The sequence below is a fragment of the Eurosta solidaginis genome, chromosome 5 (genome assembly GCF_040869045.1).
Source record: "Eurosta solidaginis isolate ZX-2024a chromosome 5, ASM4086904v1, whole genome shotgun sequence".
Taxonomy (NCBI): domain Eukaryota; kingdom Metazoa; phylum Arthropoda; class Insecta; order Diptera; family Tephritidae; genus Eurosta; species Eurosta solidaginis.
In genome coordinates this window covers 177,640,670-177,656,006 of record NC_090323.1, presented here as the reverse complement: position 1 = coordinate 177,656,006, position 15,337 = coordinate 177,640,670, and the positions used below count along the sequence as shown (strand labels likewise).

Sequence of the window (15,337 nt, the reverse complement as noted above, 5' to 3'; positions counted from 1 at the left end):
ATCAATTTTGCAAAAGTGGGGACCTCGAAATCGAACTTAGAGCTATGGTGTCTTTAGCAATGTTTCTTAGAATCCTCTGTAGATTACGTTATTGCTATACTCCTGATGGGAGAAAATCCATCCATACAATTTGACCCGCTCTAATGTATATGTACATATGTGTTTAGTTTAGCGGCGGCGCGTTTCAGCACATACTTTTATACGAATGTAATACCGAGTTCCGCATTAGTTTCTACATAAACGCCTAGCTTAACAAATCTAAAAAACAAGTTCTTAGCAAAGCGACAGCGAAACACAAAACAACAATTATTGTGTTTTTTATTTAGAATATTTAACAAGTTTTGTGTAAATTTGGTAATTAAATTGAGGCAATTGGAAATTTACTTACTAAAGAAAAAAAAAACAGAAAGTAGAAAAATAATAATAATGACAAAAAAAGCTAAATAAGAAAACAAACATAAATTTTAAATTTTTGAAAGCTCAATGTAAATGCTGTGTAGGCAAATCTTATAACCAGGGTTTGCAAATAACTATTATTTGTCAAAATATCTGTACATATTATTTTTCGAGCGAATTGAAAACTCCAAAAATTACAGTTTTTCCGAGCGTAACAAAAAACACAAAAAATGTCTATTATTTTCTGAGCGAAATAAAAAAACTCAAGAAATAACTGCTACTTTTCGAGTGAAATAAAAAAAGTCATAAAATAACTGTTACTTTTCGAGCGAAATAAAACGCTCCAAAAACCGCTGCTATATTTTTAGCAAAATAAAGTTTTCTAAAATTAATTTCTAATTTCCAAGCGAAATAAGAAACTTAGAAAATAACTGTTAATTTCTGAGCGAAATGAAAAACTCAAATAATAATTGGTATTTTCTCAAGAAATAATTGTTACTTTCTGCGTAAAATAAAAAATCTCAAAAAATATGTTGTTTTCCTAGCAATATACAAAAATACAAAACTTATTATATTTCTGTCACTTTCCGAGCGAAATAAAAAGCTCATAACATAATTATTACCGAAATGAAAAACTCAAAGAATTACTGTTACTTTTCCAGCAAAATAAGAAAACTCAAATAATAAAATTTTCAAAAATTGATTTTTAATTTCCGTGCGAAAGAAGAAACTCATAAAATAACTTAATTTCTGAGCGAAATGAAAAGCTCAAATAATATTTGCTACTTTTCGAGCGAAATAAAAAACGCAAGAAATAACTGTTATTTTCTGAGTAATATAAAAAATCTCAAAAAATGGCTGTTACTTCCGAGCGAAATGTAAAGCTCAAAGAACAGCTGCTATATTTTTAGCAAAATAAAATTTCCAAAAATTTATTATTATTTTCCGAGCGAAATAAGAAACGCAAAAAATAACTATTACTTTCCAAGCGAAAAAAAAACTCAAATAATAACTGCTACTTTCGGAATGAAATAAAAAAAACTCAAATAATAACTGCTAATTTTCTTGCGAAATAAAAAACTCAAGAAATAACCGTTACTTTCCGAGTGAAATAAAAAATCTTGAAAAATAACTTTACTTTCCTATCAAAATACAAAACTTATAAAGTTTCTGTTACTTTCCGGGCAAAATAAAAACTCAAGAAATAACTGTTACTTCTCGAGTGAAATAAAAACTCGAGTCTAATAAAAAAACTCAAATGATAATTGTTAGCGAAATAAAAACCTCAAAACAGAGCCGGCCACACAAATACTAAAATAATTGCATAAGTGTGTGTAAAAATTGAATGACAACTCCCCACAGTGTGCTAAAAGAAAATGTGGACTGTGAAGTTTGAAATTAAAAAGGACTTTGGTTATTTGATTTCAAGCTAACCTGACTATATTTACTTATATTCGTATAACTAAGAACGTGGAGGTCGAGCTAGTCAGATAAAACTTTTTTATAAAAGAAGGTATGGTGTTTATTCAATGCAAAATTTACTTAAAAAATTCACTTTTTCATTAAGAAAGAACTATAAAACAAAGTAAATGTAAAGATAGAAATATATATTTTCAAAACATAAAGTCATTCATTAAAAAAAAATTTATGAAAATTAATAAAACTAAGTAGAACGTATAAAAATATATTTATTAACTAAAACGTGTTAAAAGTCACTTCAACATTGCAGCATACTGTTATACTCAGTTGAGCAGAGCTCACAGAGTATATTAAGTTTGATTGGATAACGGTTGGTTGTACATATATAAAGGAATCGAGATAGATATAGACTTCCATATATCAAAATAATCAGGATCGAAAAAAAATTTGATTGAGCCATGTCCGTCCGTCCGTCCGTTAACACGATAACTTGAGTAAATTTTGAGATATCTTGATGAAATTTGGTATGTAGGTTCCTGAGCACTCATCTCAGATCGCTATTTAAAATGAACGATATCGGACTATAACCACGCCCACTTTTTCGATATCGAAAATTTCGAAAAACCGAAAAAGTGCGATAACTCATTACAAAAGACAGATAAAGCGACGAAACTTGGTAGATGGGTTGACGTTATGACGCAGAATAGAAAATTAGTAAGATTTTGGACAATGGGCGTGGCCCCGCCCACTTTTAGAAGAAGGTAATTTAAAAGTTTTGCAAGCTGTAATTTGGCAGTCGTTGAAGATATCATGATGAAATTTGGCAGGAACGTTACTACTATTACTCTATATGTGCTAAATAAAAATTAGCAACATTGGATTAAGAACACGCCCACTTTTTAAAAAAAAATTTTTTTAAATTCAAATTTTAACAAAAAATTTAATATCTTTACTGTATATAAGTAAATTAAGTCAAAATTCAACTCCAGTAATGATATGATGCAACAAAATACAAAAATAAAAGAAAATTTCAAAATGGGCGTGGCTCCGCCCATTTTCATTTAGTTTGTCAAGAATACTTTTATTGCCATAAGTCGAACAAAAATTTACCAATCCTTCTCAAATTTGGTAGGAGCATAGATTCTATGACGGTAACTGTTCTCTGTGAAAATGGGCGAAATCGGTGGAAGCCACGCCCAGTTTTTATACACAGTCCACCGTCTGTCCTTCCGCTCGGCCATTAACACAATAACTTGAGCAAAATCCGATATATCTTTACTAAACTTAGCCCACGTACTTACCTGAGCTCACTTTTTCTTGGTATAAAAAATGGGCGAAATCTGACCATAACCACGCCCACTTTATCGATATCGAAAATTACGAAAAATGAAAAAAATGCCATAATTCTATACCAAATACGAAAAAAGGGATGAAACATGGTAACTGGATTGGTTTGTTGACGCAAAATATAACTTTGGAAAAATCTTTGTAAAATGGGTGTGACACCTACCATATTAAGTAGAAGAAAATGAAAAAGTTCTACAAGGCGAAATCAACAGCCCTTGGAATCTTGGCAGGAATACTGTTAGTGGTATTGCATATATAAATAAATTAGCAGTACCCGACAGATGATTTTCTGGATCACCTGGTCCACATTTTGGTGGATATCACGAGAACGCCTTCACATATACATCTAAGGGCCACTCGCTTTTAAAACCCCCATTAATACCTTTAATTTGATATCCATATCGTACAAAAACATACCAGAGTCACCCCTGTCCCACCCTAATGGCGATATCTCGAAAAGGCGTCCACCTATAGAACTAATGCCCCCTCTCTCTTAAAATGCTCAGTAACACCTTTCGTTTGATACCCATATCGTACAAACATTCTAGAGTAACCCCTGGCCCACCCTAATGGCGATATCTCGAAAAGGCGTCCACCTATAGACCTAGTGTCCACTCCCTCTTAAAATGCTCAGTAACAGCTTTCGTTTGATACCCATATCGTACAAACATTCTAGAGTCACCCCTGGCCCACCCTAATGGCAATATCTCGAAAAGGCGTCCACCTATAGACCTAATGCCCACTCCCTCTTAAAATGCTCAGTAACACCTTTCGTTTGATACCCATATCGTACAAACATTCTAGAGTCACCCCTGGCCCACCCTAATGGCAATATCTCGAAAAGGCGTCCACCTATAGACCTAATGCCCACTCCCTCTCAAAATGCTCAGTAACACCTTTCGTTTGATACCCATATCGTACAAACATTCTAGAGTCACCCTTGGTCCACCTTTATGGCGATATCTCGAAAAGGCGTCCACCTATAGAACTAAGGATTACTCCCTTTTAAAATACTCCTTACCACCTTTCATTTGATACCCATATCGTACAAACACATTCTAGAGTCACCCCTGGCCCACCCTAATGGCGATATCTCGAAAAGGCGTCCACCTATAGACCTAATGCCCACTCCCTCTTAAAATGCTCAGTAACACCTTTCGTTTGATACCCATATCGTACAAACATTCTAGAGTCACCCCTGGCCCACCCTAATGGCGATATCTCGAAAGGGCGTCCACCTATAGACCTAATGCCCACTCCCTCTTAAAATGCTCAGTAACACCTTTCGTTTGATGCACATATCGTACAAACACATTCTAGAGTCACCCCTGGCCCACCCTAATGACGATATCTCGAAAAGGCGTCCACCTATAGACCTCATGCCCACTCCCTCTTAAAATGCTCAGTAACACCTTTCGTTTGATACCCATACCGTACAAACATTCTAGAGTCACCCCTGGCCCACCCTAATGGCGATATCTCGAAAAGGCGTCCACCTATAGACCTAATGCCCACTCCCTCTTAAAATGCTCAGTAACACCTTTCATTTGATTCCCATATCGTACAAACACATTCTAGAGACACCCCTGGTCCACCTTTATGGCGATATCTCGAAACGGCGTCCACCTATGGAACTAAGGATCACTCCTTTTCAAAATACTCATTAACAGCTTTCATTTGATACCCATATCGTACAAACACATTATAGAATCACCCCTAGTCCACCTTAATGGGGACATCTCGAAAAGGCGTCCACCGATAGACCTAAGGCCCACTCCCTCTTAAAATGCTCAGTAACACCTTTCATTTGATACCCATATCGTACAAACAAATTCTAGAGTCAGCCCTGGTCTACCTTTATGGCGATATCCCTAAATGGCGTTCATCCATAGAACTATGGCCTATTCTCTCTTAAAATACTCTTTAATACCATTCATTTGATACACATGTTATACAACCACATTCCAGGGTTACCCCAGATTGATTTTCCTTATTTTGTCTCCATAGCTCTCAACTGAGTATGTTATGTTCGGTTACACCCGAACTTAGCCTTCCTTACTTGTTTTTATTATGTGCCCAAAAAGTAGCATGGACTTTTCCTTTTGCATTCACTGTTGATTTTAGTGAGTGACAAGCGAAAGCAAACGATCGTGGTCACACATCGTTAGTGTCGGTGTGAAAATACGAACTCAAATTGCACAATGTGCAACTTTTGGCCGGCTTTGCCTCAAAACATAACTATTAGCGAAATAAAAAACACAAGGAATTACTGTTACTTTTTGAGTGAATTGAAAAACTCAAAAAAAAATTATTAGCGACATAAAAACACTAAAATAAAATAAACGAAAATAACTTTTATATGAAATAAATTTTAGTGAAATAAAAATTGCCAAAATGAACTGGTAATTTCCGAGGGATATAAAACTCAAAAAAAAAACTTATAACTACTACGATCCCTGCTTATAACTTGTGTACATCATCAGCACAAGACGTCATATGTGAGTCAGCTGCTTTTGATTTCAATGACGATAACTGTAAATTGTGGCATAGACCCTATATATTTACACTTCCGGTTGCATATTACAAAAACAAATACAAATTATCTGAAACCAAATTAAGCTCAAGTGGGAGAAAATTGTTTTGTTTGCATCACACAGCTGCGCAGTGGATAAAGAGATTAAAATAAAAACAAAAATATGTAAATATAAATAGAAACTCAACAAACGTGCATTTGAGCTGTGAATAATAAGAGTGACTTTTTCTTTTTTTGGCCTCTTTTTTTCTTGTAATTCATTATAAGTGACAAAGTGAAACCTTAGATACGTGCTAACGGCAGATTAACGCAATAGCTTTACTTTATGATAAAAAAAGTATAAAATTTTTGTAACAAATCAATGTGAAGCAAAATATACATACTAAGAACCTGCCTAAAGTGAAAAAATATAAAAAGAAAAAAGACGACAGTAATAAATTGCCAAAAAATTGTAGCAGAGAAGTGGACAAACTCGCTACAAAATACCAGCTTATTAAAAGGAGAAAAAAATCGTTAAAATAGGAAGAATATTTTTAGTCTATACTCATATATTTTTTAGCAAATTTGCCTTCTACAATAAAGTGCACCTAACTCACAGCAATCAACCGGTAAAATGAAAAGAATCTCAAATTAACCGAATTTAAAAATATTTTCAAATTTTTATGCTTCAGCAGTCAAGTGCATACCCTTCGTTGTAACACGTTTAATTTTCACTAACATACATATTCATACAGCTATGGTCAGTGAATTAGCGCATTAGTAAAAGAAATAACCCGCTGATTAAGTTTACCTTGTCGTGAATCAATTTCGACTCATAAACTCCAAATATGTACATATATGTATCTGGGAGTATACGAATAGATCAGTGATGCACAACGCCAGCAGAGATTTGAATACAAGCGCAACTTCGTTTGTAGTAGTAGTATGTGTGTACATAGAGAGTGGTGAAACAAAGTTTGATTCCCTGCTTGCTTTGCTGAATCTCACAAGCCAACCTAATATAAACGCACGCAAGTCATTTTCTGTCAAAAAATGTCTCATGCACATACAAATTGTATAAGAGCAACCGAAATTGTATTTGCTGTCAATTTTTAACACGCTTTTATTAGCTTGGCCTGTATGTAGCGGAATCTTTGAGCTTAATTTTCACCGGTTTCTAGAAGTCTGATTAATTTGAAACTTTGCATACGTATCAAGGACCGATGACAATGCATTAATGTGATGGTGTGGTGACATAAGGTCAACGGCCATAAGGTCAATTGGCCTTATTATCACTTTGAATGGCCATGAGTTTGATTGAAACTTTACACACATATCAAGGCTCGATGACAATGCATTAATATGATGGTGTGTTGACATAAGGTCAACGGCCATAAGGTCAATTGGCCTTATTACCACTTTGAATGGCCATAAGTTTGATTGAGTCTTTGCACACGTATCAAGGGTCGATGACAGTGCATTAATGTGAGGGTGTGGTAACATAAGGTCGACGGCCATAAGGTCAATTGACCTTATTACCACTTTGAAAGGCCATAAGTTTGATTGAAACTTTGCACACGTATCAAGGCTCGATGAGAATGCAATAATGTGATGGTGGGTTGACATAAGGTTAACGGACATAAGGTCAATTGAATTTATGACCACCCCAAATGACCATAGATTTGAAACCTTGCACATAATGCGAAAAACGCATTCCTCTAATAACACGCTTTTATTAGCTTGGCCTGCATGTAACGGAATCTTTGAGCTTAATGTTCACCAGTTTCTAGAAGTCTGATTAATTTGAAACTTGGCAAACGTATCAAGGACCGATGACAATGCATTAATGTGATGGTGTGGTGACATAAGGTCAACGGACATAAGGTAAATTGGCCTTATTACCACTTTGAATGGCCATAAGTTTGATTGAAACTTTGCACACATATCAAGGACCGATGACAATGCCTTAATATGATGGTGTGTTGACATAAGGTCAACGGCCATAAGGTCAATTGGCCTTATTACCACTTTGAATGCCCATAAGTTTGATTGAAACTTTGCACACGTATCAAGGGTCGATGACAATGCATTAATGTGATGGTGTGGTAACATAAGGTCAACGGCCATAAGGTTAATTGGCCTTATTACCACTTTGAATGACCATAAGTTTGATTGAAACTTTGCACACGTATCCAGGCTCGATGACAATGCAATAATGTGATGGTGGGTTGACATAAGGTTAACGGACATAAGTCCAATTGAACTTATGACCACCCCAAATGTCCATAGATTTGAAACCTTGCACATAATGCAAAAAACGCATTCCTTTATTAATGATAGAAATAGATGCATGGCTCATCTACGAAAGAGCATACTGGAGCCCTTTTTAACACGCTTTTATTAGCTTGGCCTGTTTGTAACGGAATCTTTGAGCTTAATTTTCACCGGTTTCTAGAAGTCTGATTAATTTGAAACTTTGCATACGTATCAAGGACCGATGACAATGCATTAATGTGATGGTGTGGTGACATAAGGTCAACGGCCCTAAGATCAATTGGCCTTATTACCACTTTTAATGGCCATAAGTTTGATTGAAACTTTGCACACGTATCACGGCTCGATGACAATGCATTAATGTGATGGTGTGGTGACATAAGGTTAACGGCCATAAGGTCAATTGGCCTTATTACCACTTTGAATGGCCATAAGTTTGATTGAAACTTTGCACACGTATCACGGCTCGATGACAATGCATTATTGTGATGGTATGGTGACATAAGGCCAACGGCCATAAGGTCAATTGGCCATATTACCACTTTGAATGGCCATGAGTTTGATTGAAACTTTGCACACGTATCAAGGCTCGATGACAATACAATAATGTGATGGTGGGGTCACATAAAATTAACGGAAATAAGGTCAATTGACCTTGTGACCACCCCAAATGGCCATAGATTTGAAACCTTGCACATAATGCGAAAAACGCATTCCTTTATTAATGATAGAAGTGGATGCATGACACATCTACGAAAGAGCATACTGGAGCCCTTTTTAACACAGGAGGTGCCAATTGCCCTCTTGCAGGTGAACAGCTCTGCTGGTGTCTTCTTGGATCGCTCCACTATATGGTCACTCCATAATAGCATCCTATCCAGAATGACTCCGAAATACTTGACTTGATCGCTAAACGCGCGCCTGGATATACCTCCCCTATCAGCGTGACGGCGGCCATATAGAGGTTGACCGACATGGCGTCATCACAGGTAATTAGCTTGACATTGCCCTGGAACCACCCTGCATCGGTGTAAGATGGCGGTGGACCAGGGTTGTCTTTTTAACCATGACGGCCACCGTAGCGAGCGCGGCCTCGATCCACTTCCACTGTTGTTTCGGGGTCCTGCCATCTTCGCTGCTCTCGTCTATAATGCCAATGATCTGCCAACCCTTGGCAATTTCGGCGAAAGACCGCGTCCAGCCCTGCGTCTTGGCCCTTTTCGGTATCGTGGGGTTGGATTCATCCATGGACCGCTGGCGTTTCGAGGTTTCATCACTCTCCACTAAAACTTTTAATAAAATTACTTGAACTAAAAAATTAAAAATAAATAATAGTTTAAAAAAAGCTAAAAAAAACACGCTTTCATAGCAAACCGAACTAAAAAAAAGAAAATAATTTTCAATTAAAAATAGTTTGTATAACAGTAGTAGAAGGTCAAACAATCGTTTATAGTTAATCACCTCAAAATAAAATTATAATAAAATTTAAGTTATTAACAGAATAATTTAATTCACAGTAAAAAGCGTGGGATGCTTGATATTGAATGTTACAATCATTCTATTGGCAACTATCTGAGAGAAAAGATGAAATGTAGTCAAATACACCCCACGCGTTTTACTCTGAATTAAATTATTCTGTTAATAACTTAAATTTTATTATAATTTTGTTTTGAGGTGATTAACTATAAACGATTGTTTGACCTTCTACTACTGTTATATAAACTCTTTTTAATTGAAAATTATTTTCTATTTTTTAGTTCGGTTTGCTACAAAAGCGAGTTTTTTTAGTTTTTTTAAACCATTGTTTATTGTTCTGTGTGACATTTAGATTTGACGTTTGCACACATGCGTAACATTGCTTGCTTCTAGCCCGCTCTACTGTGTTCTCTCACACCATATTTCCTTCTTCTCTCTCCTTTCTTCAAAAATAGATGTACCTTTTACAGCCGCTATACACTTTCTTTATCCTTATCTTCTCTCTGACTCTTTATTTTTACTTATATCTGTCTTTATCTCAACATCTAGTTGTAGTTCTACCACTACTTTAATCTCTTTTGATGTTTTGTATCTAGAGAACATTTAAAGAACATAGTACTTAGATTTCATCGGCAAACCTACAGGTGACCAGCGGAACTTCAAATTCGTTTCAGGCCGCCACATTCGATTAAATTGTACACATTCGGGCTAAGAGATCCACATGCCAGTTGCCAGCGATGTTGGTATGCTCCGGAACGACGATGATACTAGTCTTACAAAATCGAGAGCAACCAGAGAAAGCGAGATCAAGTACTCCCAGACAACTCAGGATCATACCACTGTAAAGCTCAGTGCCTTGGTTACCGCTTGGCTTTCCGAGTTAAATTTCCTAACCATCGTAGCACTGCATCCTTAACTACGACGACTTCTAGTTGTGTTCGGGAAGCTTAAACTTGCTACTCTCATCGAACTTGAATAGTTGAATGGTGCACTGCCGCTGTTGGGTCTCTCGAGAAAATTAAGATTTTGATGGCCGCTGAGAGGACTATTATTGGCACCCAGTATTCTGTCCTAGCTGGGATGAAGTCAAAGTTGGTAAGAATGACACAGTGCCCGAAGTCAGAGAACCCACAACCAATACACTAAACCAGTGCGTTCTACCAGACCAGCATCCCATAGAGAAGAAAAAACTTGTGCTTACTTCTCTCGTAAAATCCTGGAATGTACCGCCAAAATTCATATAAAAATCCGAATTGTACAGATAGGATTCAATGACGCTGCTTGTGCTAAAAAAAATTTCTTGTGATGTTGGCATTGTTATTTAGTATGGTGTCTCTTTGTTTGGATGTTATTGGCTTATCGATATTTATAGTACTGTCATACAAGTAGCGAGCTAGCAACAGCAGTTCATTAGTTTTATATTGACTCATTCTAGCAATTCACTACCAATGTGACCTTGCAGATAGTAACTTATTTTGCCTCAGCGAAAAGAGATGAGGCCCAATCCAGATGAGCCCCATCAAGAAATCTTTCTAGAACGGATTCTAGTTTTTAAACGGTTTTATTTAGGTTGACTTGACAAGCTGGACAGCACTTTTTTGTAATTGAAATTTAAGTAACTTCCTGATAAGCTACAAGCTTGAAACTTGGAATATAGTTCAGAACCCGATGACAATGCAATAATAAAAAAAAATCGGCGCTAGGTGGCGCAAGAATCGAGATATTCACAAAAATCGTATTTGTGGTCCGATTTGGCTCATATTTGGAACACATAATACATACAAGAATAGAAAGCGACATATGAAAAAAATCGCCGCTTGGTGGCGCAAAGATCGAGATATTCAAAAAAATCGTATTTGTGGTCCGATTTGGTCCATATTTGGAACACATAATACATACATGAATAGAAAGCGACCTATGATGTCCGATTTGGCTCATATTTGGAACAAATATTACATACAGTCCGGTAGAAGTGACATCAAAATATTTTGGAGTTGGAGGAGGGGCAAGCATACGTGGCGCAGAGTCGAGTAAAGTCTTTGGAAGGATTATGTATTGAGGACTTAGATTTTAACAAATTTTCAGAAAAAGTCCTTGTTATAAAGAGTCACTAAATGAACTAAATATAATGAGAAATAATAGGCAATTAAATAAAGACTAAAAACTTGAAAATAAAATATTTTTTAAAAAATTTCAAGTTAAACGGTTTTTTTGAAAATAATACTTACATGAAGTAATAATAATACTAAAAGCTAGAAAATAATTAGGTAGGTCCTAGGTACTAGTCATCACACTCCTCATCAATATAGGGCATTGATCAGACAAATAAAAGCGTTGGACGCGTAAAATTTCTATTGACAGTCATATATAAGACCAACTGAACCTTAATAGCATACTCACATTTTTAGAAATTTCAAGCGTCCAACGCTTTTATTTAATTTTCCCCTCACTAGGGTAGGCACCTTGTCGTTGGTGTGAGGGCTTAGCCGATCTCCATAACGCCCGACTATGAGGCGGAGCTGTTTAGGACTGACATCTACGCCGTTTCGCCTCATAGGAGGGCGGCGGGATGTCGGCGACCAAGAACTGCCAACCCCCTAATCCAGAGTGTTATACGGACCGTGCCTATTGGACGATTTGCAGCCAGGGGATAAATTCGGCTGTATTCGAACGGAGCCTTCCCGATACCGGACCACCTCGGGAAGTATTTATGGCCTTACCACAGTAAGGGCTGCTGCTGTGGCGGACGGTTCTTTCCCCGTATATTATACTGGACCGCTGAGCCCGCCTTGTCGGGCAGGTGGTCGTACGACCAATATGAACGACTCATTACCTGATTGTAATAAGGACGATGTAAAGAGGACTGAATCTCAATCTATGGACGACAAATACGAATTAAGCGATGCGTCGGACTCGGGGAGCGAGAGTAGTGCTGATTCAATGAACTCTGTGTTGGAGAAGCACACAAATGAAAACGGAGTAGAAGAGTGGAGAAGGGTACGGAGCAGAGGAAGTAAAAGAGCTCTCTCGCAGTACCGTTCAGCACTAAGAATTGTACAACGCTTGGGAGCAGTGGTCGAACCAACGGTTCTGCAACCGGTACGAGGAGGAAGAAGTGTCGAATAGCAGAATGAAGAGGCAACGTTCGGCGGAAGGCGACGAGCCTGCTTTCAAGAGGCAGAAAGGACCCAGTCCCAGAGCCGCGAGACAGGGCAGTCGCATAGACAAGACAAGTAGGCCCAAAGCTGTAAGACAGATGGGACCCAATAGCAAGGTAGCAACTACCTCGAAAGATGCGAGTCAGAGGGAAGTTCCAACTACGGAAGTAGGAGATAAGCCAAAGGGAGATAACGCTAAGACTCCGATTTTCTCGGAGATGCTAAGGGGAGATAACACTAAGACTCCGGCTTTTCCCGAGAAGATGAGTGATGTGGCAAAGCAGTCACTGACTGTGGCGCTGGTTGATCGTAGCAGTCCTTTCGGACAAATGACTACTAAAAGGTGGAGATCTGTGGAAAGGGAGCTTATTAGCTTAATGCTTAAGATGATGCGGGAACAACCAAGTAAACTCCTTCCAACCTTTGATTCGGGGGGATGATATAATGGTGTGAAGATGATAGCGTGCGACAACATCGCGAGCCTGCGGTAGCTGGAGGAAGTGGTTCCAAACCTCCAAAGGCAAGGCACGAACGCGCGGTTTGAGGTGGTGGATAAAGCGCAAATCCCCACGGTACCAAAAGTTAAGGAATGGATACCATGCGTGATGAAGTCGGAGGATATACTGCGACTTCTGCAGAATCAGAATCCGAACATACCGACCCAGGATTGGAAGGTACTTACTGTATCTCGGCCTACCGATGATGGTCAGTTCTACATCTTCCAAATAAACAAGCAGGTGGAGGATATTTTGTACACGCAGCTTGGCAAAATGTCCTTTGGCACTGGCAAAATTTACATGCGACTCAGGAAAAGAAGTCCCGAGGATAAAAACCCTAACACGCTAGAGGTGAGCGAAGTCGAAAAGGACTCATAAGCCTAAGGAAGAAAAGACACGTGGAGGTCCCCGACGTCACCACGAAGGTGTTAGAAGAGGACCAACCGCCAAATGGTGCTGTGACTCGCACAGAGGAACACCCGGCACAACAGTCACGAGAGGCTGAAAGGAACCAAAAGGGCAAGGGGAGGACGACAAGGTGGTCCGCGATTTAGAGGTACTATAACATTTTTTTTTTTAATACTGGAGAGTCTTTAGTTGTTCCATGTGCAATTTTTAAGCCGAATTTCAAAAGCAACGAAAATCTGCATTTCGTTTTACTATTATAGTGAAGTATGAAAAATAAAAATCTATATATATAAAAAGAAAGGCTAAAATGTGTGTTAGTTTGAAGAGATGCGTCGTTCGATTTTGTTCAAACTTTCACACAAGTTGCGCAAACCTCACGCGGTGGTTACTACAGGTACAGGGTCTCGAGATATAGGCCAAAACGTGGGCCAGTTAATGCCTAGACAGTATTTATAAAATATGGATATCAAATGAAAGCTGTTTATGAGTGCTTTGGTACAGAGTAAATATTATCCAGAGACGGACTGGGAGTCAGGCGGAAAAAGCTTATTAAAATGTATGCAGATAGGCCAAATTGAGGGCAGGACAACGTCTTCCGGGTCTTCTAGTTTTATTGTAAAGAATAATTCAACTTTTTGAAACTAAAACGCACTATATTTGCACCCATAGCTGTATAAATGTTCTTAACGATTTACATGCATACCTTCAAACACATTTACAAAACGATATCGTGCGTATTCAAATCTGCATAAAAATATAAATAAATAAATTTTCATCACGTTATTTGGACGCCGAAAAATTGCAGTGCCTCGCCGCATATAAATACATATTTACAATTACAAAAATAAACAATAAATTTAATTACCCAAAAAATACTATATTTTAGCAATTTAAACAATAAATAAACTCAACTAAACGGCGACGGTTCAATAACACAGAATGACCAGCATACCAAATCTTAACGATGCACAGGAAACTGCGTTAAAGCAGGTGAGTAATTGTTTTTATTGCATAGCCTAAGTTTATTTAATGGTTGTTTTGTACTTGGAAAAAAACAATAAAATAATTGCTGCTAGCTCACCAAGTGACTACTTGACACCTTCCACGAGAATAAGTTACATTGACTACTTGTTGAGCTTGAGACGAGGGTTTATTGCCAATAGGAAATTTGAGAAGAGTTTCCATTTGTTGGATAGTTTGCGGTGGGCTAGATGTCGGCACTTTTTTCGAAGATGCTTACATGAAGCCAGCGCATCGCCGGTCATACCAAAGAAATCAAGCCAAAGCCCTACTGGGATGAGTTCAGTAAGAGAATTGTGCCGACCAACGGAATCACGTTAAGTTAATACTTAATTTATAGTTAAGGTGAAATACGGACAACGAGCATTAGGCAAATAGTGTATCGGCCATCGGCCCCGGTTCGAGGCCACCATATAAAAAGCATAGTCTGAGGTGCCTGGTGATTGACTTACTTCTAGTGACTCTTAATGCATCGATTATCTATACTCAAGCCCAGGCAGATGATGTGCCTTGACTTATTATAAGATCATCCCTTGCAGCGATTTGTAGGAAAATGTAAGCTACGGCGAATACGATTGATACTTGGTGAATTGAGAAGGGGCAATCTGGATGGGCTCCGTATACCCTCATTTAGGTGAGTCCTTCTAGGGCAACCTTATAGGGATAAAACTCTGTGGTTAGACCAATTTTCAGGTATGCATCAGTAATTTGGCGAAAAATATCTCAATCAATAGCGTGCGAAATAAGCTTACCAAACGTTTTTACCAATTGTCATTTTCGGTCTTTGTACGTGGGAAGGCCCTTAACACCATCTGAAAGATTATAGGGAA

General features: G+C 37.9%; 1 protein-coding gene across 11 annotated transcripts in view; it reads left to right on the top strand.

Moving 5' to 3' along the window:
* The first annotated feature begins 213 nt into the window (after positions 1-213).
* The window catches only part of LOC137234030 (SEC14-like protein 2), a 73,871-nt gene continuing 58,747 nt past the window's right edge, over positions 214-15,337 (top strand). For 2 of the 11 annotated variants that reach the window (XM_067757695.1, XM_067757684.1), the window contains exons 1-2: positions 5,546-6,303; positions 14,293-14,477. In XM_067757695.1, coding sequence (XP_067613796.1) covers positions 14,427-14,477 — 51 coding nt within the window. In that variant the 5' untranslated portion in view covers positions 5,546-6,303; positions 14,293-14,426. Of the gene's footprint in view, positions 355-1,409; positions 1,910-5,544; positions 6,304-14,292; positions 14,478-15,337 lie in introns of those variants that run through there. The other 9 variants (XM_067757687.1, XM_067757686.1, XM_067757685.1 and 6 more) reach the window with 9 other exon arrangements.